Source organism: Ornithorhynchus anatinus, chromosome 1 (assembly GCF_004115215.2).
Source record: "Ornithorhynchus anatinus isolate Pmale09 chromosome 1, mOrnAna1.pri.v4, whole genome shotgun sequence".
Lineage (NCBI taxonomy): Eukaryota > Metazoa > Chordata > Mammalia > Monotremata > Ornithorhynchidae > Ornithorhynchus > Ornithorhynchus anatinus.
In genome coordinates this window covers 132,022,833-132,036,837 of record NC_041728.1, presented here as the reverse complement: position 1 = coordinate 132,036,837, position 14,005 = coordinate 132,022,833, and the positions used below count along the sequence as shown (strand labels likewise).

Below are 14,005 nucleotides of genomic sequence, written 5' to 3'. Positions count from 1 at the left end.
GAAATCACATCTCCTCCAGGAGGCCTTCCCTGATTAATCACTCATCTCCCCGCCCTATTTTCCCCCTCCACGATCACTTCAGTACTTCCACGTCACCGTGTTCACCTTGACTCTATTTATCGCCATTGTTCTCGTCTGTCCGTCTCCCCCGATTAGACCGTGAGCCCGTCGAAGGGCAGGGACCGTCTCTATCTGTTACCGATTTGTCCATTTCAAGCGCTTAGTACAGTGCTCTGCACATAGTAAGCGCTCAGTAAATACTAGGGAGCGAATGAATGTTCAGTTGAGTTCTCACCTCCTGAGTAAGCACTTGGATACTCCCCTGTCCTCTCCAGCAGCATTTACGTTCACATCTTTAAACTCTTCCCCTGCCTGAAATTGCCTCCCCTTCGCTAGATTGTAAATTCTTGGAGGGTTGGGAGTGTTTCTAGTAACTCCGCTGTAGCCTCCTAAGCGCTTCGTTCAGTGCTCTGCTCTGGCTAATAATAGACTTTCATACCCTCCAGACTCTTAGCTTCTTGTGGGCAGGGAACGTGTCTCCCCACTCATACTCTCCCAACTGCTTAGTACAGTCCTCTGCACACGGTAAGCGCTTCATAAATACCATCAGTTGATTGACCGATAGTCTACCGATCGACTGATAGTCTGTCCTACTTCGCCAGGGACGGGATGAATTCTCGAAAACGGCAGATTTTGCCACTTCCTGGCAGAACTCATTCATTCGTTCAGTCGTATTTATTGAGTACTTCATATGTATACTGTACTAAGCGCTTGGGGGAGTGCAATATAACAATAGACAGACCCGTGCTCTGCCCAGAAAAGCAGCGTGGCTCAGTGGGAAGAGCACGGGCTTGGGAGTCGGAGGTCATGAGTTCGAATTCCGGCTCTACCGCTCGTCAGCTGTGTGACTGTGGGCAAGTCACTTCTCTATGCCTCAGTTACCTCCTCTGGAAAATGGGGATGAAGACTGAGCCTCACGTGGGACAACCTGATGACCCTGTATCTACCCCAGCGCTTAGAACAGTGCTCTGCGCATAGTAAGCGCTTAACAAATATCCACAACAAGCTCACCATGGGCAGTCAGAGACTAGGGCTGGTGGGAAATGCACATTTCTGCCCTCCCAAACACCCACTCCCGGGTGCTTCCCAGTTGAGGTAGCCAGGAATTGTGGGCGTTCCCCTCCTAGGGCTCTTGGGAAGCGAGGTCACCGGCCGGTGAGGTGAGCTCAGCCTAGAGCGACCAAAGCCCTTAACAACGCCGTCACTTGTCCCTTGCCCGACCTGACCACCGGCCGGTGGGGAGAAGCCAGCGGACACGACAGAGACGTGACCGGCGTCCGTCGGCCCCCGCCGGGGGCCGAGGCGGCCGGGCCGAAGCCGTGGCTGGCGCCGGCCCCGGACGACCCCTGAGGCGGCCTGTCTCGAGGCCCCATGGGGTCCTGGGATGAGGCAGCTGTGATGATGATGGCATTTGTTAAGTGCCTACTCTGTGCAAAGCACTGTTCTAAGCGCTAGAGAGGATACGAGGTGATCAGGTTGTCCCACGGGAGGCTCACGGTCTACATCCCCATTTTACAGTTGAGGGAACTGAGGCACAGGGAAGCGAAGTGGCGTGCCCGAAGTCACACAGCCGACGAGCAGTGGCGCCGGGATTTGAACCCATGACCTCTGACTCCCAGGCTCGGGCTGTTCCTACTGAGCCACGCTGCTTCTCTAAGCAAGGGGCCGTCTCTGCGGACACTGCATGGGAAGCAGCATGACAGAAAGAGCCCGGGCCTGGGAGTCAGGGGACCTGGGTTCTAATCCCGGCTCTGCCACACGTCTGCTTTGTGACCTTGGGCAAGTCACTTCAATTCTCTGGGCCTCAGTTACCTCATCTGTAAAATAGGGGTGAAGACTGTGAGCACCATGTGGGACAGGGACCTGAGTACCTCCTATCTCCCCCAGTGCTTTCAGCCGTGCTTGGCATATAGTAAGCGCTTAACAGATACCCTAATCGTTATTATTATTACTATTGCAAAGGTGTCCCATGATGCTGACACCTGGGTTCACCGTCCAGGGAAAAATGAGGGTGGTGGAAGGAGGGTCGGCCCCTTCAGCTTGGCTCTGTCAGCGTCACACTACAAGCGCTCAGTACGGTCGGTGGAATGATTGATTGGTCACCAACAGGAGAGGTCCTACAGGGCCGGAAGGGCCGAGTACTGGACCCTCCCCTTTGTTGCTGTTATCTGGACCTGCTCTCTTCCCCCATTTCCTTGGATCCCTGCAGGAGGTTCCACTGGGATGAGGCTTTTTTTTTATTGAAACGGTGTTCGTTAAGCACTTACTATGCGATAGTGGTACCATACTAAGCACTGGGGTAGTCAGGAGGTAGTCGGTTGCCACAGACTCTGTCCTACATCGGGCTCACAGTCTTCATCCCCGTTTGACAGATGAGGTAACCGAGGCCCAGAGAAATGAAGTGACTTCCCCAAGGTCACCCAGCAAACAAGTGACGGAGCCGGGGTTAGAACCCGGGTCCTCCCGACTCCCAGGCCCGGGCTCTATCGACTAGGCCACACTGCTTGTCGATGCTTAGAGGTGGGCTCCAGCGGGACTAGGGTACTGACAGGACCTCCACAACTCATTCATTCATTCATTTGTATTTATTGAGCACTTACTATGTACAGAGTGCTCGACTAAGTGCCGTCTCTCATCGTATTCCGACTGGATTACTGCATCAGCCTCCCTTCTGATCTCCCAACCTCCTGTCTCTCCCCGCTTCAGTCCATTCTTCACTCGGCCGCCCAGATTATCTTTCTACAGAAACGCTCTGGGCCTGTCACTCCCCTCCTTGAAAACCTCCAGTGGTTGCCTGTCAACCTCCGCACGAAACAAAAATTCCTCACTCTTGGCTTCAGAGCTCTCCATCCCCTTGCCCCCTCCTACCTCACCTCCTTTCTCTCTTTCTACAGCCCAGCCCGTACACCCTGCTCCTCCGCCGCTCACCTCCTCACGGTCCCCCGTTCTCGCCTATCCCGCCGTCGACCCCTGGCCCACGCCCTCCCGTTGTCCTGGAAAATGCCCTCCCTCCTCACCTCCGCCAAACTAACTCTCTTCCCCTCTTCAAAGCCCTACTGAGAGCTCACCTCCTCCAGGAGGCCTTCCCAGACTGAGCCCTTCCTTTCCCTCTGCCCCTCCACCCCTCTCCATTCCCCCACTCCCTCCCTCTGCTCTACCTCCTTCCCCTCCCCACAGCACTTCTGTCTATTTGTTCGTATTTATTACTCTATTTGTGATGTGATGTGTATATACCTATAATTCTATTTATTTTAATGGTATTAATGCCTGCCTACTTATTTTGTTGTCCGTCTCCCATTTGTAGATTGTGAGCCCACTGTTAGGTAGGGATCATCACTATCTGTTGCCGAATTGTACTTTCCAAGTGCTTAGTACAGTGCTCTGCACACAGTAAGTGCTCAATAAATACAATTGAATGAATGAATGAATAAGAGTACAATACAACAATAAATAGATTCCCCGATCACAATAAGCCTTCAGTCTAGAGCGGGGGAGACAGATATTGATATCAATAAATGACAGATATATAGAGATATGTAAGTGCCTTGGGGCTGGGACGGGGAGGAATGAAGGGAGCAAGTCAGGGTGACGCAGAAAAAAGTGGGAGAAGAGGAAAGGAGGGCTTAGTCAGGGAAGGCCTCTTGGAGGAGATGGGCCTTCATTAAGGCCTTGAAGGAGGGGAAAGTAATTGTCCGTTGGATTGAGGAGGGAGGGTGTTCCAGGCCAGAGGCAGGACGTGGGCCAGGTGTTGGCGGTGAGATGATGAGATGGAGGCCCAGTGAGAAGGTTAGCATTAGAGGAGTGAAGTGTGTGAGTTGGGTGAAGTAAGGTGAGGTGAGGTAGGAGGGAGCAAGGTGATCGACTGCTTTAAAGCCGATGGTGAGGAGTTTTTGTTTGATGCGGAGATGGATGGACAATCACTGGAGCTTTTGAGGAATGAGGAAACATGTCTTGAGCTTGTCTATAGAAAAAGCACCTTGTGAAGGGGCTTCTGTGGTCTAATTCGACGTGGCAGTGGGTATCAAAGCATTCTGTAAGCAGCTCAGCGACAATTCCCTAGCTGTACCATCTCCTCTCTCTCTCTTTTTTTTTTCCTGTGGTATTTGTTAAGGGCTTACTGTGTGCCGGGCACTGTACTAAGAGCTGGGGTAGATAACAAGATCATCAGGCAGACACAGTCCATGTCCCATGTGGGGTTCACGGTCTTAATCCCCAATTTACAGATGAGTTAACTGAGGGTCTGAGAAGTGAAATGACTTGCCCCAGGTCACACGGCAGTCAAACAGCAGAGCCAGGACTAGAACCCGGGTCCTGACTCCCAGGCCTCTGCTCTATCCACTAGGCCACACTGCTCTAATCTACGACTCTTGAGCCATCCCCTGTTTAGACTGTGAGCCCATCATTGGTCAGGGATTGACTTAGAGAAGCAGCGTGACTCAGTGGAAAGAGCACGGGCTTGGGAGTCAGGGGTCATGGGTTCGAAACCCGGATCTGCCACTTGTCAGCTGTGTGACTGTGGGCAAGTCACTTAACTTCTCTGTGCCTCAGTTACCTCATCTGTAAAGTGGGGATTAAGACTGTGAGCCTCACGAGGGACAACCTGATTACCCTGCATCTACCCCAGCGCTTCGAACAGTGCTCTGCACATAGTAAGCGCTTAACAAATACCAACATTATTATTATTATCTGTTGCCAAATTGTCCATTCCAAGCGCTTAGTACAGTGCGCTGCACATAGTAAACCTCAGTAAATACTATTGAATGAATGAATGAATCCCATTGATGGGCCAGATGCCTTCTTAGATTTGAGGCAGCCGGGCAAGTGCTAACTCTGAATTTTTTTTTTCTTCAATATAGGAAATTTGTTCAAATCCTCGGTTATTTCCTGAAAATCCCCGTGAAGGCCAGGTGAAGCAAGGGATTCTGGGGGATTGCTGGTTCCTCTGTGCCTGTGCTGCCCTCCAGAAGAGTAAACATCTCCTCGATCAGGTATAAGGGAACTCTTCTCAAAACCGCCTCTGTCAGGCCAGGCTCCTTCGACTCCTCTCCGTCCTTTTTCTCACTGCCTATCACGGGAAACCCTTCAAAAAGCGAAAGGATTGTGAAGCCAAAATAGAATCTGATTGTGCCCCAATCTTGCCACCGACCCCTTTCCCACGTCCTCCCCCTAGCCTGGAACTCCCTCCCCCTCCATATATGCCAGACCACCACTCTCCCCACCTTCAAAGCATTACTAAGGTCACATCTCCTCCGAGAGGCCTTCCCTGATTAAACCTCTTTTCCCCAGCTCTCTCTCCCTCTCACGACACTTAGGCACCTCAATCTGTGACCTTTGGACATTTGCTATTCGTCCCGCCCCCAACCCCCCAGCACTGAGGTATGTAGCTCTAAATTATGTAGTATAAATGATTTATTCATATTAATGCCCATTTCCCCTCTAGATTGTAAGCTTGTTACGGGCAAGGGAACATGTCTGCTACTCCTGTTGAATGGTACTCTCCCAAGCGCTTAGTACGGTGCTCTGTACATAGCGCTCAGTAAATACGATCGATTGTATTGTTTCTACTGCAGTGGTAAGCACAGTGCTCGGCCCATAATAAGTGCTTAATGAATAATAACCGTAATGTACCGGGATGGACCGGAGCCTGCGTAGACTACCTGTCCCCCATATGTCGGTTGTAACGGATTACCGAAGAAAGGGGGGGATAAGTCCAGGTTGACGGTTAATTTAGAGTGGAACGTGGTGGAGATTACCCCCACAGAACAGTCCGTGGCGGCCTGCGGACTTGGAGAGATCACACCGCACCCTGCTCCCGCATGCACCGCCTTATATCCATTTGTATATATTTTTATTACCCTATTTATTTTGTAAATGAGGTGTACATCCCCTTGATTCTATTTATTGTGATTAAGTTGTCATGTGTTTGTCCGTCTGTCTCCCCCGATTAGACTGTGAGCCCGTCAGTGGGCAGGGATTGTCTTTATCTGTTGCCGAATTGTACATTCCAAGCGCTTAGGACAGTGCTCTGCACATAGTAAGCGCTCAGTAAATACTATTGAATGAATGAATGAATGACCATCCCCTCTGGTGTGTCAAGAACAAAGGGGGCCCTGTATGGGCGGAGGGGAGGGAGGCATCGGCCACCTGGCTCGATGCTCCCTTCCAGATATCTCTGGGGCCCCAAGATTCGCGTGGCGGGACGTCCTTGGCGGTCGTTCACCGTACGGTCTCGTTGCTGCCGTGGGGCCTCCTTCCTCCGGCAGGTCCGTCTTCCTCCCACCCGGGGTTGGCGCTAAGCCGGCGCTGTGCAATTAACGAGGCAGGATGGAGCGGGGGTCGGCCTTGACTGTGCTAGCCCAAATGTTTCCCATGGAGCCTGACCATACACATAATCATTATAATTACTATTATTTTAGTTTTTATCAGAAGTTCCTGCCCATTCCAACTGACCTTGTTGAAGTTCTGCCAACCAGTGCTTGCCAGTCAAGTTCAATCGTGTTTATTGAGCGCTTACGGTGTGCACTGTACTATGCTCTTGGGAGAGTACAGTATAACAACATACAGACACATTCCTGCCCACAGTGAGCCCACAGTCTAGAGGGAGGAAACAGACATTAATGTAAACAAATAAATAAATACATATCAAGTTCCCCAAAAGCATCTTAAAATTGGATATTAAAGTGTCCATTTAGATCCACGTGCCTTAAGGAGTTGGTCTCTGGGTCTCTTCCTCATCTGCTGAGCCCGCCAACTCCCCGTGGCTCAGTGGAAAGAGCCCGGGCTTGGGAGTCAGAGGTCATGGATTCTAATCCCGGCTCTGCCACTTGTCAGCTGTGTGACTCTGGGCAAATGAGTTCACTATGCCTCAGTGACCTCGTCTGTAAAATGGGGATTAAGACTGTGATTCTCCACGTGGGACAACCTGGTGACCTTGTGTTTACCCCAGCGCTTAGAACAGTGCTTGGCACACAGTAAGTGCTTAACAAATACCATCATCATCAACTCCCCAAGGATTCAATTTGCGAGTTGGAAATAGATCAGGAAAACATATCACCCCTACAGAGGAAGTAGAGCAGAAACATCTCAGGCGTCTTCACCTCGCCCTGGCTTCATCTTTTACTACGTTGAGAACATAACCCTGGGGTTGCGCGTAGCGTTTTTCTTTTCTCCACGGTTGACGGGGCCCCATAAACTCTTAGGAGTCTTTCTTTTTAAGGCGGGACCCCTGTGGAGTTGAGTTTTCCTAAAATTTTGGGTTATAGAGCTTTTGTGTCTCCCAACAGCATCAATATATTGGCAAGATGTTTCTCATGTCCCAGCCCCGTGCATATCTTCTCATGAGATTCCAGGGTTCAGGAATCCCAGTAGATGGGAATTACTTTTCCTCTACACCGTGCTCTGTTCAGAACTCAGATCGGATCCCAGCTGTATTGAACCCTGATTTTATTGCTTTTAAAATTGTTATTATTGTTAATAATAATGATGTATTTAAGTGGTTGCTATGTGCCAAGCTCTGTACTAAATGCTGGGGTAGATGCAAGATAATCAGGTTGGACACAGTCCCTGTCCCACATGGAGCTCACAGTCCTAGGTGGGAGGGAGAACAGGTATTAAATCCCCATTTTACAGATGGTGAAATTGAAGCACTGGGAATAATAATAATAATGGTGGTGTTTGTTAAGCACTTACTATGTGCAGAGCACTGTTCTAAGCGTTGGGGTGTATACAGGGTAATCAGGTTATCCCTTGTGAGGCTCACAGTCTTCACCCCCATTTTACAGATGAGGTAACTGAGGCACGAAGAAATGAAGTGACTTGCCCACAGTCACACAGCTGACAAGTGGCAGAGCCAGGATTCGAACCCATGGCCTCTGACTCCCAAGCCCAGGCTCTTTCCACTGAGCCACGCTGGGAAGTGAAGTGAGGTCCAGCAAGTTAAGTGGCAGGGCCGGAATTAGAACCCAGGTCCTTTGACTCCCAGGCCCAGGCTCTTTCCATTGGGATCGAGCTGTCATTTCTACAGCCTAGAGCTAAGCAGGAGGCGGGGATATGAGACATTTTAAGTCTCAAGTCATTCCATCCCATCCTTATGACGCCATAAAAAATTCAGTCCATGCCAAGCTTTATTGCTTATGCCTTTGTTGGGTGCTAGTGGGTTCAAGAAAGAGGACAGGGTACCCGTCAACAATAATAATAATAATTGTGGTATTTGTTAAGCGCTTACTATGTGCAAAGCACTGTTCTAAGTGCTGGGGGAGATACAGGGTCATCAGGTTGTCCCATGTGAGGCTCACAGTCTTAATTCCCATTTTACAGATGAGGTAACTGAAGCACAGAGAAGTTAAGTGAACGGGTGAGCTCTGCAGGGTTTGCTTTGTGGCCCATTGGCAGTTTCCTGCTCTTTTTCTCCTCCGGTATGGTTTATCTGGGACTACGTGAGGCAGGTCAGGCTGAAGCACTGGCTGAGGCTGTTGGGTGTTTTTGTTTTTTTATGGTATTTCTTAAGTGCTTACTATGTGCCAGGCACTGGACTAAGCCCTGGGGGAGATACACGCCAATCAGGGTGGACACCGTCCATGTCCCACATGGGGCTCACAGTCTTAATCCTCATTTTACGGGTTAGGCAACGGAGGCACGGAGAAGTGAAGTGACTTGTCCAAGAGCACACAGCAGACAGGCGGCCGAGCTGGGGTTAGAACCCGGGTCCTTCTGACACCCAGGCCCGTGCTCTAGCCACTCGGCCACAGCTGCCCACCCAGGACTCTGAACAGATCAAGCTCCAGAAGAGGGAAGTGGCAAGGCCTGGTGAAAAAAGCATGGGCCTGGGCATCAGTGAGCCTGGTTTCTAGTCCCGGCTCTTCCGCCTGTCTGCAGCAGCATTTGACTTCTCTGTGCCTCAGTGCCCTCATCTGTAAAATGGAGATTGACTGTGAGCCCCATGTGGGACATGGACTGTGTCCAACCCGATCGACTCGTATCTCCCCCAGTGCTCAGTAGCACGTAGTAAACATTTACCAGATACCAAAAAAAAAAGAGTTTTGTTTTTGACCTTGCCCTTTCTCCTCTGTCCCTGGCAGGTCATCGTCCCAGGGCAGCCGAGCTGGTCGGACCAAGCCTACCGGGGCCGCTTCACCTGCCGCGTGTGGCGGTTCGGACAGTGGACGGAGGTGACGGTGGACGACCGCCTGCCTTGCCTTGGGGGGAGGCTGTGCTTCTCCCAGTGTCAGGCGGAAGATGTTTTCTGGCTGCCTCTGTTGGAAAAGGCCTACGCCAAGTACGAATCCCCCCAGGGGGCTGCGGGGCGGGAGAGGAGCCTGCTTCCCGGCCGGCCTTCACCCGGACTCCTGTTTTGGGGACGGAGCCCAAACCGGGGGAATAAGCCTCAGGCCCAGAGCGTGCGAAGGGCCAGCCTTGAAGGGGAAAGCGAGGAGATATTTATTTTGGGGCTCCCTCTGAGAAGACGACATTGTCCCGTGCACCAAACGGAGACGAGGCGTCTGGCATCTAGAGGCCACGGGGGAGAAGGTGGACAGCCCGTATTTTTTTTTACGGAAGAGAGGTGTTGGCTGGGTAGGTCAGGGCAGGCAAGAGGGTCGTTTTCTACCTTCTCGTGAATTCACTTCCTCCTCTGCCGTTCCCGCCGCGGCCCCGCCAATTCCTGTGATCCAAGCAGCCTCCTGGAGAGGCGAGGCTCGATCGTGGAAAGTTCTGTCTAGTTGTCCCTCGTGTTCCAAGAGGCGGCTCCTGTAGGTGATCCTTACGTGAGCAGATGGGACAGAAGAGTCCAGTGCTCGACCCTGATCCCTGCTTCCTTGTCAGTCAGGTGTATTTACTGAGCACTTACTCTGTACGGAGCACTGTATTAAGCAGTGTGGCTTGTTGGATAGAGCACAGGCATGGGAGGCTGTTGGCTCTGGCGCTCGTCTGCTGTGTGACCTCAGGCAAGTCACCGCCCTTCTCCAGGCCGCAGTTCCCTCATCTGTAAAATGGAGATGAAGAGTGTGAACCCCATGTGGGACGGGAACTGTGTCCAACCTGATTGACTTGTATCTACCCCAGCGCTTAGAACAGTGCTTGGCATATAGTAAGCACTTAACAAGTACCATTATAATCATTATTACTAAGCTCTTGGGAGAGTACAATGTAGCAGACACATTCCGTGCCCACAACAAGCTGACAGTCTAGAGGGGGAGAGAGAAATACATATAAATAGATAAGTAAATTACAGATACATACATAAGTGCTGTGGGGCTGGAAAGGGGGGATGAATGAAAGGAGCAAGTCAGGGCGACGCAGAAGGGAGTGGGAGAAGAGGTAAGGCTTCCTTCTTGAAGGGAGGTAGCTCCTTGTGGGCTGGGAACATGTCTGGCAAGTCTGTGGCGTTGTACTCTCCAAAGCGCTCTGCACAGTGCCCTGCACACAGTAAGCAATCATTCATTCATTCAATAGTGTTTATTGAGGGCTTACTTTGTGCAGAGCACTGTACTAAGCGCTTGGAATAGACAAATCGGCAACAGATGAAGACAGTCCCTGCCCTTTGATGCGCTTACAGTCTAACCGGGAGAGACGGACAGCCAAGAACAGTGGCAATAAATAGAGTCAAGGGGAAGAACATCTCATTAAAACCATGGCAAATAAATAGAATCAGGGTGATGTACATCTCATTTAATGAAATAAATAGGGTGATGAAGAGATATACAGTTGAGCGGACGAGTACAGTGCTGAGGGGGTGGGACGGGACGGGGGGAGGAGCAGAGGGAAAGGGGAGAGAAGAGGGCTTAGCTGCGGAGAGGTGAAGGTTGGGGGGTAGAGGGAGCAGAGGGAAGAGGGGGGAGCTCAGGCTGGGAAGGCCTCTTGGAGGAGGTGAGCTTTAAAATAAATGCCACTGATGGTGACGGTAGGCAGAGGTGTGGAGATGAGGGCAGAGAGCAGTCGGAGTGGGGAGCCGAGGTAGGACGGGATCCAGCTAGTGCAGCCACGGCGGAGCCGTGGTTGGAAGGGGAAGGCGACAGGAAGCCGGAGCGGGGTTAGAGGGTCGACGCGGGCTAAGCGAGGGTGGGGAAGCCGATACGGGCGGTTGGACGTGGAGGAAGGAGCCGCGACGCCTCGGAGCCGGGGCGATCATGCCGCTCTCTGTATCTCCCTAGGCTGCACGGATCCTACGAGCACCTGTGGGCCGGCCAGGTGGCCGACGCCTTGGTCGATTTGACGGGCGGCCTGGCCGAGAGGTGGACCCTGAAGGAGACGGGACGGAGCGGGGAGAAGCCGAGCGGTCGCAGCAGCTCGGAGAAGACGGTTTTCCAGAGGCTGCTGCACCTGAAGGACCAGTGTGTGATAAGCTGCTCGGTACTGAGTTCCCGGCAAGGTGATGTGCAGATGGGGAGACTCCTGAAGACAGTTCGGCCCGTTGTGTTGCTATTTCAGGGAAATCAGCGTGGTCTAGTGGATAGAGCCCGGGCCTAGGAGTCAGAAGGACCTGGGATCTAGTCCCGGCGCCTCCACTTCTCTGCTGGGTGATCTAGGGCGAGTCGCTGAGCTTCTCTGGGCCTCAGTTCCCTCATCTGCCAAATGGAGTTTTAATACCTGTTCTCCCTCCTACATAGACTGTGAGGCCCTGTGGGACCTAATTATCCTGGACCGACCCCCAGCTTTTAGTACAGTCCTTGCCACGTAGTAAGCACTTAAGTACCAATATTATCCTTATCATTATTATCGTCTGCTCTGACGTAGCACAAGTCATTTCAATGTGGCCTAGTGGATAGAGCACAGGCCTGGGGGGGTCAGAAGGATCTGAGCTGTATTCCTGGCTCAGCCACTTGTCTGCTGTGTGACATTGGGCTGGTCACTTCTCCGTGCCTCAGTTCTCTCATCTGTAAAAATAGGGATTGAGACCGTGAGCCCCGTGTAGAACAGGGACCGTGTCCAACCCGATTAGCTCGAATCTTCCCCAGAGCTTAGGGCAGTGCCTGGCACATAGTAAGCCCTTAGCACATACTGCAATTATTATTTTTCTTCTCTGTGCCTCAGTTACCTCATCTAGAAAATGGGCCCCATGTGGGACACGATTAGTTTGTGTCTACCCTAGTGTTTAGAACAATGCCCGGCACCAAGAAAGTGCCTAACAAATACCATAAATATAAAGTGAAAATTGGCAGGGTGGGGGCATGGTCAGATCTGCACCCTTTAGAGCATTTTCTCAGGCCCTAGGAAACGGGGTGAGTTGGAGTGAGAAGCAGCATGGCATAGCGGATGGAGCACGGGCCTGGGAGTCAGGCGGTTATGGGTTCCAATCCCAGCTCTGCCACTTGTCTGCCGTGTGACCTTAAGCAAGTCGCTTCACTTCTCTGGGGCTCTCAGTCTCCATCCCCTTTTTACAGGTGAGGTCTCACTTACCTCATCTGTAAAAATATAATAATGGTGGTATTTGTTAAGTGCTTACTATGTGCAAAGCACTGTTCTAAGCGTTGGGGGAATTTAAGCTGATGAGGATGTCCCACGTGGGGCTCACAGTTTTAATCCCCATTTTACAGATGAGGTAAATTGTGACCTGCCCAAAGTCACACAGCTGGCAAGCGGTGGAGCCGGGATTAGAACCCATGACCTCTGACTCCCAAGCCCGGGCTCTTTCCACTGAGCCAAGCTGCTTCTGGAGACTGAGAGCCCCACATGGGACAGGTACTGTGTCCAACCTGATTTGCTTATATCCACCCCAGTGCTTAGTATAGTGCCTGGCACATAGTAAGTGCTTAACAGATACCATCGTTATTATTATTATTGTGAGGCAGTACCCCTTGGAGGCCGGGGGCGATATACCAGGTAAAGCCCCCAAGCCCAATTAGGCCCATCAGCTGATTCAGTTGGGCCCACGGGTTGCATCCAGCCCACCTCTTGGTGAGCGGAAACGGCGCGGCCTCTGGCCTTGGAAGTTTTTAGCTGGCTGCCCGCACCCACAGCCCACCCAGAGCCCGTCAGGAGCCCCCGCGAGCCGAAGTACAACCCACTTCTGCACCTTAGACCCCTGCCCTTCACCGGGACCTACAGGAGGACTTAGTGGGCCCAGCCCTCAAAAACTAGGTGAGCGGGCGCGCCGGGAGGAAGTGGTTGCCCGTCCCCGTCCCGTCTCTTCAGAGGAGCTCGTTTATGGAGGCAGAGGAAAGAGGGGAGATAGTGGCCAGGAGCCTGTATTGCTCTACCGAAGTGTGTCGTACCAGAGATGGGGTATGAAGGGAGGGAGAGCTGCCTGGGCCTTGCTGCTGGGGAAGAGTTCTTGGGGCACAGCTGGACTTTGCTAGATAGCCTCTTCCGTCTCTCCCGGGAGCCAGAAGCGCACCTCAGAACAGTTGGGCAAAGAGGAAGGAAATCACGCTCGACGCCCTGTGGTGAAGCGGACTCGTTGGCTCCCACGGGGAGACGAGTCGGCAGCCTTATTTTCGGAGAACACTTACTGGGGACCTGAAATTGGAGAAGAGTCTTTCCTGCCCCCCCGCCTTCCCCAGTGCCAAGGATGGGGAGACCGTGGCTCCTCAGCACTGACCGGGCTGTTTTTCCCCCCCCCACCCCGTGGGCAGGTGCCAGTGACCTGGGCGAGTTTCACGCTTTCATCGTCTCGGACGTGCGGGATGTGTGCAGCGATTCTGGAGGGAGGCTCCTCCTCTTGCGGATTCAGAACCCCTGGGGGAGGCGGTGCTGGCAGGGGGCCTGGAGAGAGGGGTGAGTGACCAGGGGCCGGTGGGGAGAGGCGGGGCACCACACCAGAGCAGGCGGTGCCGGACCATCGGCCGTTAGGAGCGGCGTGGCTGAGTGGATAGAGCACGGGCCTGGGAGTCAGAAGGGCCTGCCTTCTAATCCTGATTCCGCCACGTGTCTGCTGGGTGACCGAGGGCAAGACACTTCACTTCTCTGGGCCCTCGGTTCCCTCGTCTGTAAAATGGGAATTAAAAGTGTG

General features: G+C 52.4%; 1 protein-coding gene across 3 annotated transcripts in view; it reads left to right on the top strand.

Moving 5' to 3' along the window:
- Positions 1-14,005, top strand: part of CAPN10 (calpain 10) — a 40,258-nt gene that overhangs the window by 11,336 nt on the left and 14,917 nt on the right. For all 3 annotated transcript variants that reach the window (XM_029070236.2, XM_029070240.1, XM_029070242.2), the window contains exons 3-6: positions 4,917-5,048; positions 9,138-9,334; positions 11,208-11,425; positions 13,629-13,770. In XM_029070236.2, the coding sequence (XP_028926069.1) occupies positions 4,917-5,048; positions 9,138-9,334; positions 11,208-11,425; positions 13,629-13,770 (689 nt within the window). The remainder of the gene's footprint in view (positions 1-4,916; positions 5,049-9,137; positions 9,335-11,207; positions 11,426-13,628; positions 13,771-14,005) is intronic.